We start from the raw sequence: 20,792 nt of genomic DNA on the forward strand, positions 1-20,792 counted from the left end.
TCTCTTGATCTATACCTGTTCTGCTTTATCCATAGTCCCGAGTGGTTTCTCTAAATCGGATGCAGGATTAGCATTTGTATTCTTAGTCTATTCCATTAGTTCTTGAGGTTGGGGTCAGGTGGTAGTGATCGTGGGTATGGTCTAGCAGCAGATACAAAGGAGTAAAGTGGGGCTGAATCTGCTGCAGCAAGTTTTCGGGTCCCCGGTGACCCGCACGGCCACTAAGCCCCACACACTCACGGACCTTTCCTCATAAATACTTATTTTTGTCCACTCCAAGGATAAAGGTGGAACTAAGATATGGTAAGCTGTTTAAGGCCGAATATTTTCATGTTTTCGTGAAAAAAAAGTCTGACGAGAATGAAATCTATCAACAAGAAACAGGAGGTGGAAATGCCGCGACAGGGCTGCCAACCCATCCGAGCCCGGTGTTGCCCTCACGCGAGCATGGGAATATTGTTACTAGACTTGTAAGATAAGTTATTTTATTGATTTTGATATCTAGAATTATGTCCACTTCAATATGCAAGAGTTTTGTTAATATTATGATATGCAATATCCAGGTTATGACGATCAACGTCCATCCACGGACTGCATTTTTGTGTTTCTTAAGTTAACTATGTATTGCGATGAAGTAAGATGGTGAAGTTGAAGAACTAACAAAATGTAAACTTCTGAAGATGCAAACTTCTATTTCCACGACCTTTTTTTCACCCATATGACTGCGGGTGTGTTGCGGGATCAGAAGCAACACATCCACGGATGTTACAACCATACTACATATTCATTACACCGCACCGAATAAAAGTATGTTGTGGGAACTTTTCCAACCCACGTCAGCAACTCAAAAGCTGCGTGGGTGTGTTGCGGAGACGGCCACTCACGCCCATCCCACAAGCCTCGCGCAGGGCCCCACACGCACCTTCACCCCCGTTTCTCCTCCCTTCCCGTTCCTGCCTCTACCCTCCCTCGCCTGTGTTGCCGTCTCGGTGGGTTTGTATTACATTAGGTTAGGGCGAGTTTTCTACCTGTGTTGCGTGGTTTGAGTTTCTTTTGTGTGTGTGTGTGTGTGTAATTCACTTTTTTTTTTCTTGTGTGTGTGTGTGTGTGTGTGTGTGTGTGTGTGTGTGCAGCGCAACACTTGAATTTTATTTTTGTGTTGCGTTGGGTGGTATGGCATGTGTTGTTAGTGTTTTTCTTTTTATAGCATTTGATGGTTGATGTTACACATTTATGTGTATTGTGGCGTGTTGCATTTATTATTCGGTGATGGTATTCCTGCTTGTATTTCGTTACAATAAATGGCAGTTTGAGTTGCAATGGGTGGGGTTAGGAGTATTGCTGTAGTTAACGATAGTGATGATGATGATAGTAATTTTATGGGCACATGTAATAATGGTTAGTGTGTTTCAGTGGGTGGTGGTAGTGGGATGAGGGCTAGCTAGGGTAGGCGGAGTGGCGGCGGCGGTGATGGTGTGGTGGAGACCGTTGTGTTGCAGAGTGGTTGTGGGGCGGTGCTATCTTGGTGATGTGGCAGATGTTCTTGTTTCCTCGTGCTTTGATGGTATTGTTGATGGAGGTTCAGTCCGTAGTGGTGATGAAAGTTAGCAGTAGCGGTGGTGGCGTCAGTGGTTGTGTATCGAACGGGTTGTGATGGTGGTGGTGGGTACGGCAGCAATTACCGACAACGTCGGTTCGAATCCCCACGCTACCACCTGAGATTTTTCAGGCACCGCCGAGTGGCCTAACACTACCCACATGCTGTCCAGAAAACCACCCATCCACCCGGACTCTAGAAGAAACCGTCCAAGTGAATCAAGAATGAGTTCGGGGGGGGGGAGCATGAGCCAAGCATAACTGGCGCCACTATAAAAATTGCCTGCGCCATAACGGGCTTGCTTGGGCCGACCATCAGGCCCCTGAAGAAAGCCTGCCGGCGCTTCAGGCGATGCAAAAAAAAAAAAAAAAAAAAAAGAAGCTGCTTCCTCCCCTTGATGTATTAGGGTACAGTAACACATTCACAGTCTTGACTTCCAACAATGCCCCGCTGCCAGACGTACATTACGACCATCGTAAATAGGCCATGTCGAAAGGATGTTGTTGAGATGGACATCCAACGGTAGTGGGTGGTTTATTGCGGACGGGTGACACGTCAGGGAGGGCGCTGATTGTTTTGAAATTTCCAAAACCGTTGGCGTGTGGCCTGGCGTCGGGAGTCAAGTTAGGGAATATGACAGTAGCCTTACTATTTGCAGTCCGTGTCAATTCCGTTTTCGTTACCTAGAAAACGGGAAAACGAAACAACTCGGTTCCGGTATGGCGTCAAATTGTTACGGATATGAGCACCGCGGCCACGCGCAGCCAAAGCGTTTGTTCCCAGCTGTACCTTACCTTTATATTTAGCGTTTTCAGCAGACCAACAGGTTTCATGAAGTCGTTCAGGATAACGGTCCGTTTATATACGGGAATAGAAAATTAAGTCTCGCCCAGCATTAGACAACCACTCCTCGTCGCCTTTTCCCTCCTCCTTTGGCTTCTCGACCAATGGGAGGCCACGAAGAGCGTCACGTGACCGGCCACCTTACCCACAATGCCAGTTTGGTTCGAGGTGTGATAGGGAGTGGACTTTCCTCGGGCCGCTCTGCACTGTGTTACTGGTCTCTATTTCCTGGATGTTACACCGGCCGGATTGCCATATTACAGGCTGCGTGAGTAATCCTTTGTTCGATAAGGTAGAAAAAAAACCGTCTTCTAGGTATCTCTGTGGTGGCTGGAGCACCCGTACCGATTCCTGTTTACCGTTTGTGTTGGTGCTCTGTTGACGCATGCGCGCTGCTCCCGCGGGCTGCCATGCTGTCTGCCTGGCCGCGAGGTAACTGCTTTATGTGGACCGCGCTTGTATATATGTGTGTGTGTATTATATATATATATATATATATATATATATATATATATATATATATATATATATATATATTGTGTACGTGTAATTGGCATTTTTTTTTTTGGCCATAGGAATAGAGGGTACTAATATTTTTACTGACCGAATGTGTCAGACAGGCATCATTCAAGAGCTAGATAATTACATAAGGCTCCAGATACGTAACCAGGTAACCAACTTGACTATTAGGCGTTTTATTTGTCAACGGAAATATAATAGATTACACAGCAGTATAAGTTTCACAGATGTATTCCTCAGTATACAGTGGAGAGGCCACATACCTACATGCAATGGTTTAATTATCCACAGGTTTCCGAGACGGCAGCAGCAACGGCGGCGATACTGGTAACAGAGGATCAGCTGGGTGGTGCTGTGTACTGGCGGGAGCGACTCTCCCCCATCTCCTTACCCCCAGCTGCCACCCTTCAACTCGCGCCTGCTCCACTCTTCTTATTTCTACCATCCCTCCCCCACCCCATCAACCATGAAGGATATCGACACTGCCGCAGCCCCCATGATATCTGTCCCTGCTGGGGTTCTGAAGGAGTTCATTCCTTCCCCGAACTCTAGAACACCAAGCCCAGAAGTCTCTTCTTCCACTACTTCAACGTCGTCCTCCACCACCACCGTGACGCGAGCTTCTGCTTCCTCACCTTCCCCGTCCCAGTCACCATCTCCGTCCCTCGCGGCCAGCATCACCACAGCTTTACAAATCGCTACAGACAACATCGCCGCAATCAACAGTAATGGCAGCAGTGAAGTCAGTGCGAAAAGTAGGACTCCCACACCCACGCTCACATCGAGGACATCATCCCCTGCTCTCCCACATCTGAAAGAGAAGACCTCAGTCACTATTACTTCCGCGGCTACCCATGTTCATGTCAACGGTAAGGTGGATGTCAAGGCCGAAAATAATGATCCAATGGAGGATTCGAAGACGGACAGCAATGACTCAAATTCTATGGTAAATGGGCTGGCAGGGTCACCCTCGTCTTCCCCTTCAGCCAATACCACGGGGGTGAAAAGGCCCAACGATGACGAAGAAAACGTCAAACCAGATCTCAAGAGGATACGAGTGTTCCCCTCGGTCAGCGAGGACGGATGCAAGGTAAAGAAATAATGTTTTTGTTTTCTATAGTCATATAACGCGTAATCTTTTACCATGTGTTTGCACCTTGCTTAGTGTATATCGGATAAGAAACCGACGCACCTGCGAGATGCGTACATTTTCGGGCGGTGATAATGTTCAAGTAGCAATTAATGCAAACGAACTAGCGGTCATTAAACATAACCATTTTAATGTAATTATGATACCGAAATCAGTTACTAATGGGAGCATGTTGGTACTATTTTTTTTTTTTTTTTTTTTTACACGCAGCAGAATATGTATCTATCCGACCCATCCTGTTTTTGAGATGTTATGCCATCATGTTGAACATTGTCCCAACCCAGCGGCGTTTTCCTGCGATTATATCCGAATTTAGGTTTATCACTTAAGATAAAGGTATTAACGAGTCTTAGTCTTTTTAACATTTAAATAAAGGGAATCTGCCGGTTTCCCTTCCGGTTTGGTTATTTATTGATTCTTAAAAGTTGCCGGCCGTAGTGTTGCTCTCGGACCAGTAAGAGGAAACGCTTTATATTCTTCCTTCAATGTCATGGATACTTTGCTTTTCACAGTGGTAATGCGTGGCGGACACATGCCACGAATCTTAAGTTTATTAGCGACTGATAACGATTTTGCTGCCTGAATGATATGGCGGCCTTGTCTTGTTTGATTGCCAGGGAAGGTTTTATTTTTAGGATGTCCGGTTGGTCGACATCAGTTTCTCAAGTGGGAAGTGTAGTCAGCGTGGACGATTGATTGATTATTCTGGATCGGCATCGAAAATCATATCGAAGGGATTGATTCCGTAACATCATATTGATACTCTCATTGCTTTGCCCATAATGAAATATGAGAAAATTTCGACACTAAGGACGGGGTGTATTCCTATTCTCAAAATAAGGTTTCTGTGTAGTTGAAAATTCCTCCCTCTTGAAGGAAACTAATTTTCAAAGTTGCTTTATTATCTCACAGTGTAATTTCCCGCGTCTGACGTTCTCGTTGTATAGATCAAAATGCTGCAAGTTGCTTGAGGGGGGGGCAGAAATGCAAGTGCCCTCTAGTGGGAGGTAGCTGCATCTATTTGGGGTGCGAGAAATTAAGACATTGGGAGAGCAGCTTGGCAATTAATTTCACTCAACACAAATCATGTTTTGCTGAATATTCCTTATCAATTTTTATCTGTTAATTCTCCCTATACTAGACATTGAAATTACGTCTTTGTAGAGAAAAACAAATGCAGTTTTTGATGGGAATGTATATAAAAGGTAAGATCTCGACCCGGCAACACCAAACCATTGGGAAGAGAGGGAGTCTGGGGGGATCGGCGAGGCGGGCGGTGCGCATGGCGGCGGGGGATGTGCGCCGCCTCAGCTCCCTGTTATATGTACTTAATTGTGATTCCTCGGCGTCACAATGGGTCGGCCCTTACGCAAGCAGCGGCTAAGGGTTATGGCTGCGTATGCCCGTCGGATGAAAGCTCGGAAAAGAATGGAATCACTGAAATATAGCCGAATGAACGGTGTGTCCAATGTCCACCGACCTCGGAACCCCGTCAGCCTCGGCCCCACGGACGCCGCGGCCGCTGCAAAGGTACAGGCGGGAGTTGTGGCGGGCTTTATATACTTGTCGATGCGTTCACGTCTGGGATTTACCATTTGCAACGGCACGTCAGTGAATAGTTTCGTGTTTTAGAGGCTGTCCTCCAGTGTGTATGGTTTTTCTCTTGGCCGCGGGTAAGTGTGTGCGAGTGTTCGATTCCGTTCAGTTGAAGCCCAAGAAATACAGCCTTGACACATCCTCGAATTTTGTCTGTACGAGTGTTCCGGTTCTTATGTTTTCGTATGTGGTTTCGCAGGCCATAGCGTCCTCTGCTTATACTTAGCTATAGTGATTGGAGTGAAAGTTTGAAAGTTCGCGGTGTCAATGAACGGTCAAACTAGTAATTCCACAGATGTGTATAGAAATGCGACATAACTGGCCTAGTCGAGAAATAAGGTATATTAACTATTTTCACTGAAAAGATCGTTTTAGATCCCAAATTTCCAATAGGAAGTAATTTTTCTCATTTTTGAGGATAGGTCGAATCACCATAATAGAACTTCATGAACGTGTTATTTCGAGATGAAATCAGAAGGTAACAAATATCCTGAAATGCATTCAATTAAAGATCACGGAGCAAGGCCACCACCAAACCAGAGTCTTATCCAAATATATTGGGAACTCTTTGCTTTAATAGAGTAGGAACTTCTTCCAGAGACCTTACTTTTTCGGTAAAAAATAATAGAGCTGTGTAATACCATCATCACTGATAATTATAATTTTAAACTTTTATATTAAGTAGATGACTACTGAAGGAAACATGAAGCACTGGATTAAAAACTAATGTGTGCTTTTTTGTTGTCATTCAACATTTCCTCTGCATTTGTCATTATTTGATTTTCTTCTGTATCTTAACTGAGCCCCATCAAATACTTTATTTCCTGTTCCTGTAACTGTTACCAACATTACATTCTGTAAAATTGTAAAACTAAAATTCATCTTATGTAAATGAATTACTCTAAAATAGGTAACTTGAGGAAAATATCAGAGTAACATTAACCAAAGACTGCAGTTCCAATGGAATGGATTATTTAGACTTTAATTAATCATCATTTTGTTGAACAGTGATATAATCTTTAATGACCATTCCTTTATCAACTTGAATGGACGTTACTTTTTGCTTTTGCATGCCACTATTAACATTTTTTCCATGTCTGCTATTAGGGGTGCTCAAGGATTGCTATGGTTTTTAACTGGACAGTTAGGTGAGATTAAATCACTGTCCATGCATGTTTGGTTCATATCCTCAATCACTTCTATTCTCTTACACTGTCCCTTCTTGGCCCACCCCAGAGAGAACTCAAAATCACGGACAAGGAGGTGTACGAGGCAGCGCTTGACCTTGAGTACAAGAAATACGAAGAAGTCAAGAATTCAAATAACCAGAGCTTAGTGACGCTGAGACGCATCAAGAATGGCATTGCAAGGCTTTCAGGGGAGAAGGTCCCCAGCACTGACTCACCTTCTCAATCCCCTTCCACCTCTCCCTCCCCTGCGATCACATCTGGCCCAGAGGGAGAAGATCCAGCAACCCCTGGCCTTCCTGATCTGGGTACTGCCCCCGGCAAGGAACAGGGCTTGGCCGACAAGGAGAATGTGAGGACCACACGAGGCAGAGAAAGGAAGGTCAATAAAAATGTGAGAAAACTACCTCCAATTTGATGTCTTCCATCACCAGCTGTTCCTCTGCTTAAACTATTTAATAGTAGTAGTAGCTTTTTTTTTTTTTTTATTTTTTTTTTTTTAGATTGGTTCTTGTTTACCCTATCTTTAGTTTTACCCTTTTTTTCTGCATGCTGTCTTCTTCAGTGCCTGTCACTTCTTTCTTATATATATATATATATATATATATATATATATATATATATATATATATATATATATATATATATATATATATATATATATATATATATATATATATATATATATATATTGTTTTCCATCCATCTTTGTAGTATTTTTTTAAATAACTTCCATGAATGACTCATCCTTACATACTAACATTCATTGCATTGAATTTTTGTTTGATTTTCCTTCAAGTTTTGTTTTACACTGAACAAGGTAACTTGAATACTTACTATGCTTCAAATAGCTTGGCTTTTAACTGCTTATGGTTTCCTCAATTCTGTCAATGGTATGAAGTAATTACTGACTTTGGTGCTCTTTCATTTGTAGAGGAAGTTGTTTTCCTTGAAAGAAGAAGAAAAAGTTAATTGTACAAACTTTACAGCAGACTGTAACTGAAAAAATCTAGCTGTACGTAGGCTTTCATTCCACAGTCTTTATGGTGGTTTTGTTGGAGTGTCAAGTTAATGTTTTCTTTCAAATGTTCCAGGTAAATGTCAAAATGTACACCATTGAGTGCTGGGGATCTAACCTGGGGCTTCTGAGAGCAATTTCAAGGCAGGCTTGATCCCCTGCACTCACTGGTGTTGGTGTGCATTTTGAGATTTTTCACTACTCTATTACAGTTTATCTAGTGTTCCAACCAATTGATAAACTGTGAAGCTTTGCACTGATTCCTCTCTTGTTTGATCAATTACTTGATATGGAGAAACAATTAAAGTCTCAACTCGTAGACAAAGTAAATTGATTTCCTTTAAACAAAGTAAATATAATCTTCCCTGACTAGCTTCCCATCAGCTTTAGAATAATAAATATATATTAGTTTTTCATTTGCATTTTCAAGTTTTAAGCTTAATTGTACTTAATATTGAAATTGTTTTCAGTTGACAAGTTATTTTCATTATTGTTTTTTCTGTCTTATAGGAAAATAATAATGAAAAGGATTGACTGACAAATAAATTGCATTTTGTCCAGACAGTACATTAAATACTCTTCCACCTTGTAGGGTCTGAAGGATGCCATTCTGCGGGTTTTCAGTGAGAACACCCTGTATGGATCAGAGTTAGGCCATCTCAAGCAGATGTGCGAGAAGCTCACTTCTACCCTGGAGATCAACATGCGGAAGGTGGCACAATTCCACAAAGAGGTGAGGGGAGGGGCTGGTGGTGCAAGGATATTTGTGGATGTCTATAGGTAAGGTAGTGAGAGGAGAGAGGGAGCTGTGCTGTAAAATGGGAAATTTTTCAAAAGCGGTCCATCACCTGTGTCACCCATGGAATCAGGCCTTAGGCTTTGAGTCCCATAACTGCAGTGAATTTCTTATGTCTCTGCAAATTGTGTGATAACTAATGTTATGTGATACTAAATTAACTAAAATATTCATTGAAAAAGACTTAGAAGATCAAATACATTTTGCCATATATCTTTTTAAATCAACATTTTCATTGTTGTGTGACATTCTGTGGCATCAGACATTGCAGAGGTGTTAGAAATTCACTTTGTCTTGGGTCAAATTTAAACTGCTAAAGCTGTGGAAAGTCACCCATTATTTTCCTGTGTAGTGTTTCTTAGAAGGCACAGTTAGGAAAGTTGAGAGCGATTAAGTAATGCTTGGGTGATGCATATGTGCTAGCTAGATTCCACCCTCTACTGTGATTATTTCTTAAAGTCAGGCTTCAGGGGTTAGATAGATTGATAGTTGCAGATACATTACTATCAAGACCTCATCTTTTATACATTTATGCAGATAAATGAATAGGTAAACAATACATTAGTTGATATGTAGCTGTTCTCCAGACCCTAGCCAGTAGACTTACAGACATGAATGAAGGTAGATCAGTTGAATTTTTTTTCTTCTAGTTTGAGCTTCCTCTCCCAACAGATTGAGGACCTGCGGAAGGTAACGACGCGTCTTGCAGCTGAACATCAGGCAAGGAAAGGACAGTATGTAGCTCCAATCAGAATAAAGAGGTCCGTGGGCATCCAGGCAGCCCCACACATTGTAAGTTCCTTCCCGTCCTTTGCATTCCTTTCGTCTTACTCTGTTTTCATCCTTTCTTTTTCAAAGAACTATTATGCCTTGTCCTCACATCACCTTTTACACCTCTCAGTTTTATACTTTTCATCCTGCCCCTTACCTTTTGTATATATGTGTTTTCATGCATGTTTCAGTGATATTTGCCAGATCATGTTTAATGCTCTTAATAGGTCATACTTTATGTAGCATTAGATATTCAAAATTTTGTAGTAGTAGAAGTGGGGAATAGGAAGGAATGAGTTGACAAAGAAATTATACATGAATAAGGTTGATAGAAGAGATAGAAGAATTAGTGAGTTGGAGTATGCAAAGAGTGCATATGGAAAGGAGCATATGGACTCTTCTGATCTGGTCATCCCCCAAGGGAGTTCAAAGTAAAGAGAGCCAGAGTAGAGAGATAGGTTTTCCATTTGTTTTACTACCTTTGCAAGATGTAAGAGTGATAAATGAGTAATTTTCAACTTTGTACCATCCACCTTGCCTGGGCTATATATAAGTCACTGACGCTAATTTCAGATCAACAAGGGGATCATGCATGCCAGCGTCAGTGGTGGAAACATCAAGACTATCTCTCCTCGTGCCTCCAGTGTGGTTGGGGTGAGTAACAACGAAGTCTTGTTTTTACTTTTCAGAGAGGATCATGTATTGATTGACTTGTAAAGTAATCTAACAGTTGAATCAGTATCCATGAAATATTTTATTTTGGTATTCATATAAATGTTATTTGCAGTGATCTTTTGCTGTAATTATTCTAGTTTGTTCTGGATCTTTACAATAAACGCCACGAAGTACATAAGTGTTTCATGGTGTTTGTATTGTCACATCGTTGAGGGCACGTGAAAATAAAAAAAAATATTTGATAAACTGTGTGGAAAAGAAAGTAAAAAAGATTGAGGGTAAGCATCGGGCTGAGAAGAGGAGGGTGTATAAATGGCAAGAAAAGGCTGAGGGAAGCAGGCACCAGACCCACCCTCCCCTTAAGGCTTTAATGGGTACTCTGTACTCTCGGTGGCTTACTTTCTTGATATTTCTCTGTTACAGGTGCTACCAACCTCCATGGGCCAGAACCTCATTCCAGGGAGCACCGTGGGCATCATCACCACTTCCTCGGGCATGCGTCCAGCAACACTGACTGGAATCCCTGCGTCTGCTCCTGGTATTCCTGCGGGCACGTCTACCAGCCTAGGCACTGCTGTAAGGACGCCCAATGGGCAGATCATGATGATGGCACCGGCAGGCACCATGCAACCTCTAACCAGGCCTGCTGCTGGTGAGTTACAGGCAATGACCAAGGCACAAGAGCTCTTGCAGTGGTGTGTTCATGTGTATACTACTGACCATGCGCACAGTTGTAAATGTTATCTGGTATCTCCTCGGTTCTTGTAGATTAGCATTAATTTCTTTGTCATGCAGTTTCTTTTAGCTCTCCGTTTTTAGCTTTTATTTTTATACATTTTTTGATATACCGTATATACCTGCTGTCCTTCAAACATTATACAAGCTCACTTTACTCTCTATTGGACTATTTATTATTACCTATGTTTTTTACTTTTTTTTATTCATACTGTCCTTTCGATATCACACGTTTGCTGTACCCTCCATTGCACTTATCCCACATCGACCAATCAATCCCTCCCTCTTTCTCCCAGGGGTGAACGCCACGACAACTGTGTTGCCAGTTGCACAAGGGCGGGTGGTTCGGGCCCCCCTCAGTAACATAGGTACGATGGGACCTCAGGCAGGCACTCTAATTGGCATGCAACGGCCCATCCTCATCCAGAACGACAAGGGTGCCAGTCCTGCTCCCATCTTACAGACAACACTGGCCGCAGGAAGAGGCGGAGGGGTGATAGACCTCACCGATGAGGACGAGGGTGAGGAAAGGGGGCTCAGAGGAGGAGTCACTTGAAGATAGTTAGGCAGCAAGGACAGTGTATAGGGAACATGTAAGGGAGAGTAATAGTAGTTGGGGAAGCCAGGAGTCATGAGGTTAGGCAGGCAAGGACAGACGATAGGGAACTCAGGAAAGGGAAGTGACTGAGGAGACATAAGCCAGAATGATTATTTACAGAAGGAAAAGGAGAATAGGTAATGACAAAGACCAAAGGGGTGGAGGGAAGTAGAAACCATAAATTTTGAAGTGAATGTAAATAATTCAAAGATGGATTAAGACTTAGATATGCACTGAAATAAGAGTGAAAGACAAATAACATAGTGCATTTTAGAGGCATGCACAGAAAATGAAATATTAGTTAGAAAAATAACATAAATAAGAGATTGTATCTTTGAACTTGTTATAACACATGAATCATTCACCCACAGGAGCCAAGGGCATTGTCAACAGGGGCAGTGTGGTGCCAAAACCAGGCACTCTAATGAAGGTGCCAACTTCAGCTACAGCACAACTTGTTCCTCTGCAGGTGCGTTTGGCCAGCACATTTGGGTTGTCCATTGAATTATACTTGCAAGAATGAGTTCTCATATCAAAACTTTCCTATTTTGCCTTATATAAGTTTATCAATGAATACCCTTGTAGCTTTAGGTAAAAATAGATGCTACACCTCATCAGTTTAGTTGGAAATGAATCCTGCTTAAAAAAGTTACCTACTGAAATTTTTTTTTTTTTTGTATCTATTCCCCTCCTCAAATAAAATAGATAGTTGTTTATTTTTGCTTTTTGTGCATAATGTCAAGGGTGCATTGCTGTAAGAATATATTTTTGTGATATTAAGGGAAACTGTTGGGTGTTTGTTTAATTTGTTTGATATTTACTTCAGTTCAATTTGAATAACATTTTCATATCAAGACTTCAATTCAAGCTTACTCAAGTATTCACTTAGCAGATTACTGCCCAACAACTTTGCATCCTTCACAGTGAAGCAGCATTTTTGTTTTCTTTTGGTATTTGTTTGATATATTTGTATTATGAAAATATCAGTGAAACAAGATCTTGGTATTTGTTAATTGAATTTTCAATTTTTAATGTTTGAGGGTTAATCAATTAGTGAAAAGATGGGTTTGTTAAGTATCCAGCTTTCACTGCTGTTTCTTTTCTGCTTGTTGCTAACAGAAAGAGAAGAATGTTCTGAATCTTTTGACCAGCCTTTGTTTCACTCAGATTTTTTTTCTTAGCATTGGTCACCTTATCTTTCTCCTTAACCCTTTCTATCTGTGATGCAGACGTCGGCATCACAGTATGGAAAGGGTCGGGGAAATGGAAGAGGATTATTCCTCTTTTAAACCTCTCAATCCTCCTCTAAATTCCTCTCAATCCTCTTCCATTTCCTCTTTAGAGGTTTAGAAGAGGATTAAGAGGAAATGGAAGAGGATTAAGAGGTTTAGAAGAGGACTAACCCTTTCCCTACGGTGACGCCATCGGACGCCGACGTTGGCGTCACCGGAGTGAAGGGGTTAAGGCTTAAACCCACCACCTCCCTCACACCTGGACCCACCCCATACTTATGCATGCACACACACATGCATCCAAACACAGTGTTATGCAGGCACTCACCCAGTCCCTCCATCCTTCACACAGCAGGGAGGAGTGGGACAGATGGTGTTGCTGCCAAACGCCTCAGGAGGCCAACCCACCACTGCCCTTATTGTCAGCCAGGTGGTGAGTGTTCCATCCCATGTCTCCCTTGCATCATGGCCCATTTCCTCATTACCATCACTGTATTCATTTGGTCCTCTTCCTTCAATTGATACCCTTGTTTCCTCTTCCCTTACCCTCATGAGTTTACTCATAATTTTCACTAAGGGCCCCATGTATCCTCTTTTCTTGCCTTGCCTGCACCCTATGCCTCATGTCCTTTTATCCCTCCTTCCTTCTCATTACTGACTATGTTCACTTGATGTCTTTTTTGCTATCCTTGTGTACCCTTCTCCCTCATTTTCCCCCCCCCGCCCCCCCCCCCCCCTTTTTTTTTTTTAATGTACAGATTTGCAATTGAAATAATGCAGGTTTTGTGTAACTTTTGGTTTCTAGTTCAGACAATGAAAAGTTAAGTGAACCTATTTATTGGTTGACTAACATGTAATTAACCCGAGAACGTTGGCAGACCCTTTTCAGGGCTTTCACGGGTCGTGGCTGTGGCACGGTGGACCCTAAAAAGGGCTCGCCATAAAACACCTAATTCGAGCTAATTGTAAGCGGTGGTGGCATAGCGCAAACCACCATGAATGCCCTTGGTCATTGTGGTGGGTGAGTGATCTTGAGGTGGGCTTTTTTGCCATAGGTAGTGCTGTAAGGTCATGGCAGACTGAATTAGCTATCCATACAGTAATCACTTGTCAAATTCTCTATAGTAGACAACAAGTGACTCGGCTAGATGCCACGTGTCATGAGACTGCTTATTTTGTAAAAACACCACCCAAAAAGAATGGTGTTTGAGTAAATGTAAATATTTTTAATGGCATTATGGTTATGAGAGGAGTACTCTGATTTACATTCCATGCTCTTTCCTTAGTCTCAAAATGCAGTGTAATTTTGTCATTTCTCGGCCACTTCTCGGCTTTCCCATAGCCGAAGCCCACGGGTTAAGACCATGTTCTGTGAATTAACCAGCCATAATGCATAGAAGAAAGAGAAAAGTAAGCTCTGAAAATTAACCAGCTGTATTGCATTGAAAGAGAAAAAAAAAAAGACTTAAAAACTAACCAACTGTGCTACATAGTAAAAACAAAAAATAGGCTTTAGAACACCATGGCTCTACTGCATATGCCTTTTTTTTATAATTAATCAGCTGTACTGCATAGTAAAATGAGAAAAAAAGTTTTTGATTGCTGAAATCAATGCAGGAAGGAAAGCAATTATTTTGTAAATACTAGTGTATTTGTTGATTATATTTATAAAAAGGATTGAGAAAAGCATGTTCTATCCCGTACGGTTGTCTTCTCATTGTAAATATTTTTATGCTTACTGATGACTGCTCTTCGCCCTGCCTTAAACAGCATTAGTAATTCTGAAAATTTAGTCAAGGTGACAAAATTAACTCCTCTGAATAATTACGGTATATTCATTAATTTTGAAAATAGTCACCATCAATTTTTTTTATACCTCAGCTCAATGTTCAAGTTCTTTTTCCAAAGAATAGGCAAACATGCTAAGTCTTCTCTTCTCCATCCATAACCAGTCAACGGGGCAGACCCAGGACAGCATCACCAACCCAGCAGTGGCTCAGGCGCGCATCACCACGTATGTCAACCACACGTCCAGCGCCACCAGAGTCCTGGCCAACACATCCCCAGCCCCCGCCAGGACATCTGGCACCACCCCATCACCCACCACCACAATGCAGCAGTCGAGTGGTTCAGTAAGTAGCCATGAATTATGTAGTCTCAATAATTGTAATTGATTTGTTAGATATTTTGGTCTGTGTCTTGTCATTGACTTTTCAATCACTTTGGTTACTTGTCAAATTTTATAATACCTCTTATTTTATTAATATCATGACCAAAATATGATTGTACTGTCAATTTCATGTCTTGGTCATTGGTTATGAGAGAGCCTTGCATGCTTAACTTTGTTCACTTCATCCTTGCTCTCTTATTTGTTTGTTCCTCCATTCATTCCTCCATACAGCAGACAGACCAAAAATATTTAAACCGCAGTAACATGCTGCTCCTATAAGGAATTACTGATGGAAGACAGAAATAGCTCCAGAGGTCGTCATACCTCTTAAGTTTTTAGTAGGAAAGATATATGTGCCTGTTGCCCTTCTCTTGGTCTTAACTTTCCCTGAATTAACAAATCAAACTTCTTTCAGATGAAGCACCCAGCACCTTTACCCAAGACTCCCTTTCAGCAAGTGGGGGGGATATCCAAGAAGCTGCCTCCACAACCCACACTCAAGCTTTCACACAAAGACAGCAGTAAGTAGTCGCATGCCACCACTCTTAAATTTTTTTCAGGACAGATTTTTATATTGCTTTGTATTTTTCATGTTTTCTTTTTCTCTTCATGGTTCCAGAAAAGGAAAGACTAAAGAATCACCTCAAGCCAGGTAGCCAAGACCATATAACTGCTAGGGTTACTTTGAAGCCGCAGTGAGCTTGGATTGAACTTGCAACTTGGTTGTGAACCTCCACCTTTTCCCCCACCCCTAGAATTAATGGTTCTTACACTATAGACCATTCATTTAAGGTGGATTCCTCCCACTAAACTTGGTTCACTCGAGGCTGAGGTGTGCATTATCGAGCACTGGCAGCCTGGTGTCCCATGGCGCATCCGATTGCGTGGATAATATATGATAGACTATGCATAGGAAACAGTCGTTATTATCAGTAATATGCAAACAACAATAACAAATACCGTCAATTATAGTCAATTTTAAGGTAAAATTTATTAGTACTAATGCAAACAGTTGTTTTGTTAATTTACAAGTGCTGATTTAAATTATTTAACAGCCTTGGTGTTGTCTGCCACTGAGAAAATTAGCAGGCTTTATATTAACAAAACAGCTGTTTGGGATGTTACAAATAATTTTTAACTAAATTGACTATAATTGACAGTATTTGTTAAATGTTACTTGCGTATTATTGAAACTGATGGCTTTCCTAAGCGTAGGCTATCATATGTTATCCACGCAATCGGACATGCCACGGAGCAGCAGGTTGCCAATGCTCAATAATGCACACCTCAGACTTGGGTGAACCGACTGTTGGCGGGCGGGGTGTCAGACATCTCTTGTCACCCAACACAATCAAGTAATTTCAGAAAATGTGAATATCTTTACTCGGGTCATTAGTTACACAAGATAGGTAAACTTTGTTGACACCATTGGACTGAGCAGTGATTTTATATCTTACATGGTTTTACAGAACTTGATAGGGTAAAATGATAATGTAATTATGGAAAGTACCAGTCAGAGAACATTCAATGTTTAAATGACTTTTTTTTTTTAAATCTCCCTTGCCTCATTACACTATCCCAATTTTTTATTTTTTTTTATTTAAAGTACTGTTGTATTCACGAAGATTTTATGCGGGAACTTTCCCCCAGGGGGTGGCTGCGGCAGAAGTGTCTCCATCTCTCCCTGCTCTGGCACTCCCTCTCAGCACATTCAATCCTGCTACTTCCAACTGTTTCACTCCAATAGTCACTCACCCTATTGATCCACTTCACAGGTGGTCTTCCCCTGACACCCCCTCCCTCAATCCTTCCCTCATACACTCTCTTCACAAAGTCATTCTCCCCCATTTTCATCGCTTGTCCAAACCATCTCAATGCACCATGCTTCACCCACTCCACTCCACTCCTTTCGCTGTCGCACCCATACCAAACTGCGCATACACACTTTCATTACTTTCTCCATCCCATCTTGACACACCACATGCACTCCTTATATAACTCATCTCCACTACACGTATTCTCGATTGCTGTGCTGCATTCCATGTCCACGTCTCTGATGCATATGACAGAGTTGGCAGGATAATACTATTCCTTAGGCCGCTGCCACAGGAAGCGAGAAAGCTAGTGAGAGCAAGAGCGGCAAGGTGAGTTTCTGTGGCCACACAAAACACGAGGTGAGGCAAGGGTTTTCATGGCAATGCGGCCCACAGGGCAGTATAGCTTAACAAGTAAACACAGCCCTCGCCCCCATCCGAGTCGGCTCACACGAGGGATGAGGTGAAAAGTTTTTATAAATAGTTCCGTGCTTCACTTATTTGGCGTTTTATGAAAAATCTGTATTCACTTGTGTTCAGGAGGCTTTTTTCTATAAGATGGAAATATTTATTTTAGTACTCATTTCATAGCCGCTGCAAATGGTAGCTATATGTAAAATGTGTTATAAACATTACGGAGTGATTATTTAACTTCAACATCACTATTTATTTAGTTTCTGTTTTATTGAGTTTTCACAAACATATGTTTTCGAGTTCTGCAATCACTGCTGCATCTAACGGTGTTAACCAGAATGTCCTAACTATTGTATGAGTTGAGTTACGGCAAATAATATAGAAGCATGTCTGTGATGTCACTCCTTCTGACCGAGCGATCTCGCGCGAGAAAAGTTAATCGTCAACTCTCCCCGCTTTCTCACCATTACCTGCTCACTGCCAGTGTGGCCACCTCCATTGGTTATCATGTATTAAAGTTTCTCACTCACCCGCTTTCTCGCTCCCTGTGTGGCCACGGCCTTATTCCCCTCTTTACCTCCATGCTCACACTTCTTCCTTTCATAACTATCTCCAATGCACCTGTCTGCCCTTCACTGCTCTTTCCCTCACCTTACCTTCCATACTGTCATGGTTTAATAAAACAGTCCCTAAATATTTAAACTCGGTCACCTCCTCCATTCTCTCCTCCCCTAACCTTACCCTACACTTCGTTGTACCCTCTGCTCTAACTCGGTACAGCTTTGCAAAATCAATGACCTGTTCTCTTGCCCTCTCAAATACCATAACCTTACTCTTTCCAGCATTCACTCTCGACTTTCTCCTCTTACACACCCTGTCAAACTCATCCACTATCCTCTGCATCATCCCCTCATTCTCTGCCAACAACACTGTATCATCTTCAAACAGGCCTGCAACCAATGACTACTTCGTACCTCACTTTCAGCCTTGGACCAAGCTCCCCCCCACTCTGGCTTTCATTTCTCTCATGCAACCATCCATGTACACATTAAAAAGCCATGGTGACATGACTGACATCACACACCCACACCTTTACGCATACAGAGGCACTCGCATCCTTATAGAAGGATTGGATTCCCTCCAGTAAATGCCCTCCCACACCATATATCCTTAGAACATCCCACAACCCTGTCATATGCTTTCTCCAGGTCCATGAACACAGCAAACAGCTTCCTATCCTTGTGTATTTTCAACTTTTTCAGTGCAAATATTTGGTCTGCACAACCCTGCCCTTTCCTAAAAACCCCTTGTTCATTGCCTACACTTTTCTCAAGTTATTTTCTTCATTCTCTCATTTAAAACCCTTCCCTTCCTGCCACTTATTCCCCTGTAACTATTGCAATCACCTCTGCTCCCTTTCCCTTTGTACAGCGGCACAACAATAGCCTTTCTCCAATCCTCTGGCACCTCACCCTGTTCCTATGCTAGGTTACACTCCATAATATCCATTCCACAACTACACCTCCTCCATACTTCAACATTTCTGCTGTTATGCCATCAGCTTCAGGGGCCTTTCTTACCATTAACTTCATCATCTCCTCTATCTGGCCACCCTACATTGATCTTTATTCCTACACTAGTCACTTCTGCTCTCCCTCCCACACTCATTCATTAGTTTCAAAGTGCTGCTTCCATCAATTCCATAATGGCTGCCAATCAGCAGTGTCTTACTCAGATAGGAGCTAGGGATCCAGCTTACATGAATGGACTACAGTATGATTTTTGCATTTTCTGCTCTTATTCACATGTTACCTAATTTTAATTTCCCATCCCACCACCTATTTTTTTTATCTTCCCTTCCACCACTATCTTTATATCAACACAACCATCCTTCTCTCCCTCAGGTATTGTTCTCTCCTGGACAATGGCAAAGACAGAGGACCATGAGACCATCGCTTCCTATCAGTTGTATGCTTACCAGGAGGGTGCTGCCCCGCCCAGTGCCAACCTGTGGAAGAAGGTGGGCAGTGTCAAGGCCCTGGAGCTGCCCATGGCCTGCACACTGACCCAGGTGAGCCAAAGTCTTAGGATGTATAGGAGAAGTTGGGAATTTTTTGTGAAACAATTAAGAATATTTTAGGGAATTTTTTGTGAAACAATTAAGAATATTTTAAGGTTAAGGACTTCATTATATTTCTCGCTTCCTTCCCCAGTTTATGCCTGGCCACGTGTACCACTTTGCTGTGCGTGCTGTGGATACCAAAAGTCGGTTGGGACCCTTTTCTGAACCAAGGAGCATTAAGTTGGATAAGAAGTGATCCCTGCCTCACTCCACCTGCACCTCTCCTGAAACTGCCCTCAACCCCACTTCACTGCCCAAATCTCCCCACAGCCCCAAGGTCACCTTGGTGGTGCCAGATGACTCATTATGAAATGGATGTCAGACTTGTTAAGTCAAGGTGTGGTCTTCGAGTGATCCATGTTGGTTTTTACAAAGCGAGAAGTCATGTCACATTTGTTACCATTTATGTGCTTCGTGTGCATGCACTGCATGTTTACATGAAATGGTGGCAAGTTACTCAGGTCAACGTATTTATTATTTGTTTCCATCATCAAATGTCTGTTGAGTTGTCCTTTTTGTAGTTCATTGTCACAAAACCCTCCTCCATAATCCCGAGTCATTGTGAAGAACCCCCGGTGCAGCTGGTAGGATTGTATCTTGTGATAGGGAGGTTTCTGGGGTGTTTTTCTACAGTAGAGCTTTTGGTATTGCCATAATCATTGCCATTACCATCATAATCACCCTGCCATTATCATCTCATTGAGGTATGGTGAATGGTTGTATATTTTTTATGTACAAACGTAGGGAAGGCATTTCTCATTGCTCATATCTTATTTCTCTGCTTTTCATTGTTGCATTACATTTCTTCTCATGAGGATAGTTTGTTTATGTAGCTGCATTTAAGCATCATTCACTGAAGTGGCTCAACGTCATGTAATACCTTCAGAACATTCACTCCGTAATTTCAACTAGAAGAGGGTGGAAGTGTTTGATCGTGGTAAATATATAGTTGCCCTTTATATAGTAAATTAAAATTCTTAGGAACAGGTGAATGGAGGTATCACAGTGACCTTTGTTGTCTCCAATGACCAGAGGTTCATATGAGATTGGTAAATGCTAGGTCTAGTCCTTTTTGGTTTATACTTGAAGGAGAGCAGTTCTGCGGAGCATTAGTACCTGTTCGGGTATTTATTATGACTTTTTAATCAAAGATCTTATGGATGCATCTTTAATCGGAAATGTTATGGACAGTATTATACCAGTGGACATTGGTAATATAAAGGAATTTTTATAAATATTTGCCCGACGTATGGGAGCAACTTTAACACAGTAGGAAGAGGGTAGAAGGTGCGTATGATGTCTGTCCTGCTCTGTTCAATGGGAAGCTTTGCCGCCTTCACCCACATGAAACTAGTGAATGGTTTTCTAAGGTGTACACTGTAAAGCAGTGGATCATTAAATTAATAAATATTAATGTTACCTGGTTTCAGTTATTTACATGGCACCTTTCTTACAGTTGGGTGGCAAGGGGGTTCCATCCTCTCAGGGGTTCTGTGTCCCTGCCCATGGCTAGCAGTCAGCCCAATCTCTGATCTGGATTGGTTGGGTAAGGGGG

The 20,792-nt window shown here is 42.0% G+C and overlaps 1 protein-coding gene across 6 annotated transcripts; it reads left to right on the forward strand.

Moving 5' to 3' along the window:
• The first annotated feature begins 1,546 nt into the window (after positions 1 to 1,546).
• On the forward strand, positions 1,547 to 20,656 carry LOC127005062 (mucin-5AC-like). 6 transcript variants are annotated; one of them, XM_050873535.1, is made up of 14 exons: positions 1,547 to 1,564; positions 3,251 to 4,049; positions 6,942 to 7,286; positions 8,503 to 8,643; positions 9,379 to 9,498; positions 10,051 to 10,131; positions 10,576 to 10,804; positions 11,184 to 11,408; positions 11,857 to 11,954; positions 13,070 to 13,150; positions 14,670 to 14,849; positions 15,303 to 15,408; positions 19,020 to 19,186; positions 19,329 to 20,656. In XM_050873535.1, the coding sequence occupies exons 2-14, from the start codon at positions 3,426 to 3,428 to the stop codon at positions 19,431 to 19,433; spliced, it is 2,502 nt and encodes an 833-aa protein (XP_050729492.1). In that variant the 5' UTR covers positions 1,547 to 1,564; positions 3,251 to 3,425; the 3' UTR covers positions 19,434 to 20,656. The 6 variants fall into 6 exon arrangements, with proteins under 6 accessions (XP_050729492.1, XP_050729495.1, XP_050729490.1 ...); XM_050873533.1 differs by lacking the exon at positions 1,547 to 1,564 and adding an exon at positions 1,618 to 2,708; XM_050873536.1 differs by lacking the exon at positions 1,547 to 1,564 and adding an exon at positions 1,618 to 2,708 and having other exon boundaries at positions 13,073 to 13,150.
• Positions 20,657 to 20,792: the final 136 nt, after the last annotated feature.

This window comes from Eriocheir sinensis, chromosome 29 (assembly GCF_024679095.1).
Source record: "Eriocheir sinensis breed Jianghai 21 chromosome 29, ASM2467909v1, whole genome shotgun sequence".
Lineage (NCBI taxonomy): Eukaryota > Metazoa > Arthropoda > Malacostraca > Decapoda > Varunidae > Eriocheir > Eriocheir sinensis.

Coding starts and splice junctions, on each gene's coding strand:
- LOC127005062 (XM_050873535.1), top strand. CDS start 3,426: ATGAAGGATATCGACACTGCCGCAGCCCCCATGATATCTGTCCCTGCT. Junction 14,850..15,302: donor TGCAGCAGTCGAGTGGTTCA/GTAAGTAGCCAT, acceptor AACTTCTTTCAG/ATGAAGCACCCAGCACCTTT. Junction 15,409..19,019: donor GCTTTCACACAAAGACAGCA/GTAAGTAGTCGC, acceptor TCTCTCCCTCAG/GTATTGTTCTCTCCTGGACA.